The 10,523-nt window shown below is 32.2% G+C and overlaps 1 protein-coding gene across 1 annotated transcript in view; it reads right to left on the bottom strand.

The window, feature by feature from the left end:
• Positions 1-3,685: 3,685 nt before the first annotated feature.
• The window catches only part of FILIP1 (filamin A interacting protein 1), a 186,476-nt gene continuing 179,638 nt past the window's right edge, over positions 3,686-10,523 (bottom strand). The window contains exon 7 of the mRNA XM_006926374.3: positions 3,686-4,658. Within this exon, the coding sequence (XP_006926436.1) occupies positions 4,618-4,658 (41 nt within the window). The 3' untranslated portion in view covers positions 3,686-4,617. The remainder of the gene's footprint in view (positions 4,659-10,523) is intronic.

The following is a 10,523-nucleotide window of genomic DNA, read 5'->3' as shown; positions in this document are numbered from 1 at the left end:
GGAAGTCTCTTGCTCATTAAAGGTGACTCTAGCCCAGGGCTCAAGGGGAACAAATCCATTCGAGCAAATCTGATGGAAAGACTGTGACCCCATTATCCTGAAAAGTCATGAAGTAAACAGACAAGAACTTTTGGCCAGTGCTTTTAAACCGCATACACGGAAGGGCTCCACTCCTCCAAGAAGGGAGCCACGGAGCTGCTCCGTGTGCAAGATCTCTAACAACTGGAACTTTCCTTCGGAAAGCATCTTTGACGTCATCCACGCCTGCTTTATTGATATGTATATCTTTAAATAATAAATAAGAGAAACCCTCCTTTGTCCCAAATGAGGCAAAAATAAATTAGAATTGGCTGTGGCTATGGACCACCATTTCTGACACAAGGCTGATAAATAAAAGTGGACAGAGCACAACCGCACCATCCCACTTTGCTGAAACCGTTACCAGGGTGCCTCTGTAGAGGCTGGGCTGTGGACTGCTGGGAAAACCTTAAAAGTGTTTGCTCTACTGAGTAACCTACCTTTAGATTGACAGCAGAAAGAGGTAGAGTAATATTTAAATATTGATTGACCTTGCTTTTCGTGAGGATAAAGGGGTGAGGGGATCCCTGAAACCAGTTTCTATCTCTCAGTGTCTTGCAGTTTTCATCTTGCTAAAGAATCAAACTGTGTTGTAACTCAGAGGAAAAGCATCGCTCATTTTAGTTGATCTGCTGTACTGCTTCTGCTTATTCACAGTGAAAAACACGATATTTTTAACAAAATATGAAATGCAGAAGTGAAAACTTCTAAAGCAAACAATTTAAAATAAGGTGGAGTACTCATTTAAAATGATTTTAATTTTATGAATGTTATGTTCCAAATCAAAAAAGAATATTGCACAATGCTTTTATATCACAATTGTTTTTCTCACTATCTTGTGAGATTGTGATGAACAAAGTTGATTTTGGAAATAACATAGAGAACGTCTTAACTAGTTAATAAATCAATAACTTGTGACAAACTGAAAGCGGATATTACATTCATATAAAAGACAAGTGTGTATTTATAAATTCATTTGGCTGTAGTGAAAAATAAACTCATGTACTTGATAAAACTTAAAGGAGAAAATTGAGAATGCTGTGAAAATAGAATGTAACTCCAAAATTTTTCAATGTTCTCTTGTGCTTTTGAGAATCTGCAAGACTTCCAAGAATATCTGCTCATATCATAAGCCTATTATTTTGGAGAAGCTAACATCTGATATTTTAAAAACAAAATCTAGATACAACAAATACAAATCTCTTCACTGTTAAAACAACAAAATCTGTGAATGGTAAGTGAAAGTTACCCAAATAACCTAAACAAAAAAAACCTCCCAGAAAATAAATGTATCATGTCATGGCACTTTTAAATATTTCTATTCACATATATGAACCTGTAGCATTTACCCTATATAACAAACATGGTTGTCATCATATAGTTATAGAATAAATGCTGAAAGTTTAAGAAAACAAAATATTTGTGGTCACTAAGCAAAGTTAATTCGAACAAAACTCTCCCAATTTTATGAATTTGTTACAACAATTTTTATTGTTTTTCCTCTTTGCCTTCTAATTAGTATTTTAGCAGAGGCATAGCACTGGAGGGCCAGAAGGAGATAAAAGCCTCAGGTGCCAGTTGTTCTTGTTGTTGTTGTTGTTTTTTAAACTTCTATTTTGCATTTTTGTATTTTCAGAATTATTGCTCATCAAATTCATGAACACATCCTACTTTTGCTCTATTTTTTATTCATTTCAAGGAAAATTCATCCATAACATAAAGAGAAAGGACATGAATACAGTACATTGTCCAATACACCATTTACTCTTGCTCTGCCGGTGGTTCTTAGAAGCTGTGAATTATTTCAATAGCGTTGGTGTCTCTGTTAATGCCTCAACCAGATATTCCACACCATGATTTTTTTATGGTGGTCCTAAACTACAGTTCTTCACATTTTGAGAACATTCCAGGCTTCTAATATCTGGAATATTTACTCTACCCACTATTTTCATCAACCCCTAATATTTTATAAAATAATTGAAAAAAATCTCTGTAGAAGATACCCTCAAAAAATACCTATCCAAAAGAAAAGGGTAAAGTAATGGATTAGTTTAATCGTTGCACCTTAAACTGGAAACACTTTCCAGTTTTACTTCAGAAATGATTTTACTTCAGAAAACATCATTTTTCCATTCAAAACTGATTCTCACTTATATTGATGATTGGAGATTTACTTACAATAAAAGATATATAAATTATGTGAGCCTAAGATGGTGCCAGGTTTACATGTGAGAGCAACTTTTTCTATTGGATGTAGATACTGGGATATAACTATTTATAATCTTGTTTGCTTATTCATTAGATAATGACATAACTATTTGGTTTTTTATATTTTCTGTTAATTTTTAATCTACTTTAAAACAACTTTTAATTAATATTTTATTAATTTTACTCATCTGTCACTCTGATTCCATTTGAGTTGAAACAGAGGACTTAATCATAGCATGGGCAGAAAAAAGCTCAGCATCCATCTAAATGATTGCACCATCATCCTCACTCTGCAATGCAAGTACCAAATTTCATTATAAATTCAAGAGAGATAAAAACTTAAGACCCAAATATATATATAAATTACTTCTAATATTTTAAATTAAAGTCAAGAAGTATTTAAAGTTTTATCTTTTAGTCTTTTTACTACTCATGTAATAAATTTCCCACAAGTGGAAAAAAGCTATTTGCTTCAAATGCTAACCTGTGATATATCAGAATATTTTTGCTATCAGAATTATAAACATTGGCAAACAGGGAACCTCAACTGTGAGTGAAAAAATATGATAATACCAAATAAAATTTTTCTAATTGAAAATGCCATTATAGTTCAGAAACATTTGCAGAAAATAAAACCCATAACAACAATATTTTCAATTTCACACATACACACTCTGGTTCTCTTAATCTGTAATCAAAAGCCCTGCAGGTTACATGATGCATTCACAATCATTCGAGCTAGGACGAGCCTACCATAGTATTTCTCTTACAAAAATCAAAACTAATTTTACATAAAATGTAGTTATTCAATTTATAATACCTACTGAATATGATTTGCTAATTCCACAATACCTTAAAGGTTTACTAAGTTAACATAGAGAAAGAGATCCAACATTAATTTTTCTGTTCCAGAGACTCAGAGAGGACTCTCCTCTGTGGGCTTATAAACCTGAGTACAGCCTGTGGACTGAAGAAATGGGCCAACAGTATTATCTGTGTCGTTTTTAGTTATCCTTTCACACTCAGAAACATTCTTTAATCTCAGTAAAGTTACATACTTTCTTTAATCTCAGTAAAGTTACAGGATATATGATTTCTGCTTTCAGAAATTGATGTCAAATCTTCATTTATCTTTAAAGTTACCTTTTAAAGACCTAATTGAAAACATGTCCACATTAACAGTCTTTAAAAAAACATATTATTAAGGTTTCAAGTAGACTTTAGATACACATTTTCACATAAAATTAAATTCAACAGCAGCTCTGACATTGAGATTTGAGTAATACATGTGTTTTTTACCTTTAAAGAATATATTCTCCAATCTATATGTGGTTCTGAAAATCTGTCCAAATTCTTTCTATCAAGAAGAAAAAATTATCTATCTTGGGATTTCTCTTACATTTAAAAAAAAAGATGCTGATACTATCTAGATCAGTTTTTATTTTTAGGCTTTCATTTAGAAAGATTGTGAAATATATCTTGACATCCTTATTGTGAATCCTGTACATATATGTAAATAATGCAAACAGAAACATAATTGAACTGTCAGTTGGAGCTGTTTCTATCATTCTTACAGGTAGAATTTATACATCTTCTTTCATTAATTTGTTCCATATGAAAATCAGTTCATCCAGGGTTGTTTGTTTGTTTGTTTGGCACAGAAGACTGGAAAGAGCAACTTTAAAAACTGGCTTTAAGTATTTAAAATTAAACTTTAAATGAGAGCATTATTTTTTAGTATTGAACGATGATCAGAACCATAGCATTGTGCAAACAATAATAAAATCTCTTCCAGAATCTCCTGCTTCTGTTTTACCTCTTGAATTTACCCCGAGAAATTACATAGAGAATGTTGTACTTTTTCTTCTTCAGAAATAACAAGTCGATAAAAGAAAAAAATAAGAGGTTACTGCTTCGAATGCACCAATATCAATATTTCAAAGAACTGACAGTGTATTCTACAGATATATGTGCCATAGACTATGAAAAAGGAAACACTTTAGGAAAAAAATCTTATTACAAAGTGTATTATAAAAATAAATTACATAGCATGTGCCCATGGACCTGAAAGCTTTGCAAAAGGAAGAGAAATTTATTTTGACACAAAGATTGAATTGCTCTTGCTACCTATTTTCATATTACCAGAAACTCCATTTTTAGCTTTTACATTATATCCTTAAGAAAAAAGATTCACTGGAAGTAGAAAATTATTTCCAGTAGTGATCAGTAGCATAGAGAACCTTAGTGATGATGGAGGGCTGTAGAAATACTATCCATTCAACAGGGATTCAGAGGAAGTACACACACCCAGTATGTGCTTGGTTTACCATTTCATCTGGAGTTCATACGTAACTGATGAATGATGATGCTTTCTATAAAGAGAAGAAAGATATAGCATTTTCAATTAAATGGAAACTCAAATGAGTAGTTATGTGAGGATCAATACCACATCATTTCATTAAAAGACCATAGATGTTAAACAACAAAAGAAACAAAAACAGGTACATGAGCCCAATAGCTTCTCCTGCAGTTCTCTATTATTCTTGGGTAACTTCTTTATATTGGCATGTATGTTTTATCTCCAAGATTCTTAAAGCTTTTTAGAAACCATGTTTAATATTCTAACCATAGTAGACCTATCTTGCTCAAGGAAAGAACTGAACACAAAACAGTAATTACTATAGACAAGCCCTGTAGTGGGAAACCAGACTATTTCCTAGAAGTAACTCCCTCAGCCATACTCCTTTTCTTCTGATTAACATACTGTTAATTTTTTTTAATGTGTGTGAATTTCAGTTTTAACATGGAAATATTCATTATCTATTCTTAAGAAGTCAAGAAACACAGATGACTCCCTTTTGTCTCTGCTTTTCTTTGCATAATTCTTATAGGATTTTAAATCTTAATTCATTCTTATGAAAATAAATAGAGATAGTAATTACAATAGTATCAGCCACATTGTGGGTGTGTAATATTTATATTTATTAACTGATTTTACTTTATCTTCATCTTTATGCCTTTATCAACATGTATTGTCATTTTTTTCATTCTCTGAGTCAAGGATTATTTATCGAGGCCCAATTACATGCCCATCGCTGTTCTAGGCATGGAACTACATTGGTGAGTAAAATGAGACAGTCCTGCCATTGCTGAGATTATAAAGAGTAGAGGAAAGAAATAACTAAGCCTTGAATGATTTCTCTACCTGAAAAATATACCCCCTCCCTGTCAACATATGGCAATGTTCTAAGTGTAGAAAATAACATCAGGGTTTATCAATAGCATGAAGAAATTTCCACCTATTATTTTCACTTTAATTTAAAATAGTATTTACATTTTATTTTTACTTATGTAATTAAAATCTAAATAAACATTAATTAAAGTACGTTATGTCATAGACCTATAGGTTCGTGCTAATTATGTGTGGTGGGCGATCATGTCAAAAACAAAATGAGTATTTGTTTTCGTTAACTTTACTCCCTGCTGACCACTAGGTGGAGATATTTTCATTTCTTCTCTCAATCTTTCAAATTGAATTTGGGATAAAACAGGTAAGGAAGCAAAGTAAAATGAAACAAATAAATGTTTTATATACTTAATAATATTTAGCTATGAAGTTTTTGTAAAGCTGTTAAGACATACATACAATTTTTTTCACTAGACCAGAAACACTTAAAATCTTTTTTTTTTTCATGGAAAATTTTTCTGGCTTTATAATTTTTCAATGCCTAAAAATAAATCAAAATCTTCAACCAAAACTAAACACATTAAAATGTCATGTGGTTAAAAGTCATGGTCAAAGATTAAAATGTTATTTCCCACTCAACACTTTAAAAAAAAAATTGTAGTCATTTTTGAAAAGTGAAAAACGTAGATCAAGTCATGGTCAAAGATTAAAATGTTATTTCACACTCAACACTTTAAAAAAAAAAATTGTAGTCATTTTTGAAAAGTGAAAATACGTAGATCTCAAATCTCCCTATTGGAATTGAAGCATCTTCTCCATTTCCTCCCTTAAGAAGTGTAGAAAACATAAATTTAAAAGAGTGAAATCTAGAATTGTTATTATTGTAGATTCAATTCAGAATGCTTGTGCCTTTGTTTCCTCACCACAAAAGGAGGGTAGTAGAGGTCATCTCTAAAGTCCTTTATGGGGCTAATAGTCTGTGTTACTACAATATTGTCCTCTCTCTCCTTGAGTGTGCAAACCTCTAAAATCCTAGAGTTGCCTTCTCTTCATTCTAGCATTTTGTGATCTCCATAATAATAATAGCTTTTCAGAATTTGCATTTGGTGAAAATACATATGGCAAAAGGGATCATTACATAGAAGGAACAATGTCTTGGTTGGACTGTTATATTTCATTATTATATTTAAATTAGCAAACTGATAATCCATGCATGGTGTACATACTAATGATACTAGTCAGATTATGTTATTAAAAAACTGTCTCAAAAGTATTTGACAATGCCAAATTGAATTTATTTAATTCTACTTTAATAATAAAAAATGGTGTTTAGTAGTTATGTTTATAAGCTTTATTTAAAGGACTACAATTAAGCTCAACTATTTTGTTTTATACAAAGAGACATATTTCATCTTGTTTCTAGAGATAGTAAGATAATAGCTGTGATAATGGCTCTATTAATTGAAACTTAGTAATCATATTTATTAAATCTGTTTGCTTATAATCTGTTTTCCCTAAATCCATAAACTAACTCAGGTAAGAATTGCCCAGCCAATACACAAAATTGTGAGGGAAAAAGTTGTTGTTTTAAGCTATTAAATTTTGATGTGACTCATTACTCTGATGCATATGAAGTCTATGGTGGCCAGCAAAAAAAAAAGAAGAAAGAAGAAGAAGAAGGAGAAGGAGTAGGAAGAGGAGGAGGAGGAGGAGGAGGAAGAAGGAAGAAGAAGAAGAAGAAGAAGAAGAAGAAGAAGAAGAAGAAGAAGAAGAAGAAGAAGAAGAAGAAGAAGAAGAAGAAGAAGAAGAAGAAGAAGAAGAAGAAGAAGAAGAAGAAGAAGAAGAAGAAGAAGAAGAAGAAGAAGAAGAAGAAGAAGAAGAAGAAGAAGAAGAAGAAGAAGAAGAAGAAGAAGAAGAAGAAGAAGAAGAAGAAGAAGAAGAAGAAGAAGAAGAAGAAGAAGAAGAAGAAGAAGAAGAAGAAGAAGAAAAGGGCAGAATTCCCAAGACTCTTTTTCTTTTTTATTATTTAGTACAATAAAACAATGTCATAAATTCTACTGAAGTTACAACGTCAGTGAGCAAATCTTATTCCATCTCCTACTCTGTCTTCAACTTTATATCAGACTCAGACCCAATTACAGGTCATTTGGGGCCTCTAAAGTGATGTAAGTAAAATTCTGTGATAATTTTTTTTTTATAGATACCATTTTTCTGACATTAGTAATTTGTAGAGTATGTAACAGGCAGATTGAGACCTAAAGCCACCATAGTTAATTACCTCCTCTATCAGCAAACTCAAAAAAGCAAAACACTTAAATGTGGGCCTTCTAATGTGTAGACATTTAATAGCATAATTTCCTTTTTTCCAATTGGAAAAAGAAAGTATCTCTAAACCTTAATCAACATATATACATGGGGACATTGGATTTTTATATATTTTTGACATTAAAAGTTTACCAAAAGCACTTAATGACATTTTCTTCTATATGTTTCTCTCAAGTGTTATCTTAATATTTTTTCCTGAATGTACTATATACTTGAAACTAATAAAATAAAATTAAAAAATAGACTTACAATGACAAAAAAAGAAACTTAAGGTAACATATTAAATACATTATTTATTATGATATATTGTGAAATGATATGGCTTACGAATGAATTTATGCTTTTATTACACCAGCTATTTGATAACTTCCATGGAAAGGAGGTTTAACATTATCGATTCCTAATTATACTTGATTTCTGAACTCACTATTCATCTTCCTTGAGTGGTTTCCCTAAACTACTGGCCAGCCAGATGACTTGAGATTCACAAGACGAGATTTGGGGGTTAATTTGAGGGAGACTGTCTCCTGAGTGCTAGAGTGGGACAATCTGGCAACAAATTGGAATTCCAATTCCTCCCAGGAGAGCTCCTTGGCTGTGGAGTAGAAAAGATGTACTCTTTGGAAAGTCAATGCCTTCCTTCCAAGCACTACATATGTTTGTGCTCTGCCAAACTCTCTGCAAGGGAACACTTGAGCTCTGAATTTTAAAAATCTACTCTAGTAAATGAGACCAGATCACTTAATAGATAGCCTCTAAATTCACACACCAAAGACAAGACATAGCAAAAGTTCAATTTATAGCAGGACTTCGCACCAGCAAAGGAGGGCTGCATCATCCACAAAAATTGCAGACCAAGTTACAGAAAACATTTCCTCTCAGATTTTGCATCAATTTGGCTGACTTAAGGCCTACTCTCCATGTCCCATGGTTCCCTAATCCTCAGGGACTCTGCCTAGAGAGCAAGGCATCAACTTAGGGCCCTGCTGTTTTTCCTGTCCACCAGCTATCAACCCCCGGCTTTGAACTTGATGCCCACAGGTAATTTATCAACCTGCAAAAATGTCTTACATTCTATATACCTTTTAAAAGTAGGAGTACCTAGATATTGTTTACTTTTAGTTTTCATTTTAATAAACTGCTTCAGCATTCAGTCCTGTTTTTATCACATTCAGAAATTAATCAGAGTTCTGATAAAACATCTGTTTTAAATAGGAAGTCCAATAAACTTCCTCCGTTGTCTTGGACTTGTATTCCTTCTTTTGGATTCAGTTCAGCTAATTAAAAATACTTCCGCTAACCAGTTCTGTCATTTGCTTCAGGAAACTTTTGAACCAGATGTTATAAACTCTCTTGGGGTTTCTCAACCACCTAATAGTTTATTTGCTTCTTTCCAAAACATTTCCCACTCCATCATCATCCCAAATCATCCCCTTACCTCCTCAGGTTGCAAGAGCTACCAATAATCACAGTTATGACTGGTAACTTCTTTTTCAGGCAAGCTAATCCTTCTCTCACATAGATTACTATTTCCCAGATGCAAGCAAATTGGAGCTAGTTCTCTTGCATATAACATTAATTATATATTTAAAAAAAAACTAAATGGAAAAATAGATAAGTATTTAAGTCAAGCATGCTCATGTTGTACTTATTTGAACACAGATGCTAAATGCCTAGGTTAATCTAAATCTATGGCTGTCATAGAATAGCATGGAAAATAACATTATGTGTGAAAATTGAGAAAGACATTGTGCTTTTTAGATAAGGACAACAATATTCATCAAAGTACTGTTATGAGAACTTTGACACATAGTTTCTATGTAGATATCTCGATATCTCAAAATCCTTTGACAATATCATTTTGGCCCAATAAATGTGGGTGTTTTAGTCTATGTATGAATGTATACTTTGCTCACTTGAAGTAGTTTCATATGAAATAATGAATAATGTACTGGAAGAAACCTAAGAGTTGGATTCATCATTAATAAGTGATTAGACATCTTGAGGTTTTTCTCATTTTGTTTTTATTTTCATATTTAATAAAAATAACTTATTATTCAAATAATAATTTATTTTCATATTTAATAAGTTTTATTTTCATATTTAATTAGAGATGAACTAGATAACACTAGTTCATCTCTAATCAGTCCTTGACTTTGCAATTCTGTTCATCACACATTAGCATAAGTAGAGAGGCCAAAATACTTTTTACCAGATATACAATTGATCATTAGGTCTTAGGAAAAGCATTATGACAGAATTCTTTAAGTTGCTTGCTAAACAAGAGTAGAGCATATCATATTATGACTGACTATAAGGAGGAATGCCAGAATCATAAAAGATTATACATAGCTATATGCTAAACCAAACCAAGGTAAGGTGATTTCACAAAGGTTATCCAGCCTTACTCTAGTCTTCTGGTTTTCATTCCTATCTCAGATATCTAGTCCATTGTTTAGCAATTCACCTTTTCTAAATGTTCACCTTGATATCTATTCTAAACCTAAATCTTGTTTATTGGTGTTATTGTTTGGTCCCTTAAATTAAGAGCCTTTTTGACCTATTTTAGAAGGTCCTTCATGAACCCGAAAAGCACGACTAATCACTCAAAACTCTCTTTCCTAAAGAGTTCATGCTCCTCTGGGGGAATCAAGAAGGTGAGGAAAGAGCCATTCATAATTCATTCAAGTATTTTATACTTCCCAGAAAGCTCTCAGGCTTTCTT

Source organism: Pteropus alecto, unplaced genomic scaffold (assembly GCF_000325575.1).
Source record: "Pteropus alecto unplaced genomic scaffold, ASM32557v1 scaffold7, whole genome shotgun sequence".
NCBI classification, from domain to species: Eukaryota; Metazoa; Chordata; class Mammalia; order Chiroptera; family Pteropodidae; genus Pteropus; species Pteropus alecto.
Note: the sequence above shows the minus strand (reverse complement) of the source record. Positions and strands in the feature narration are given on the sequence as shown.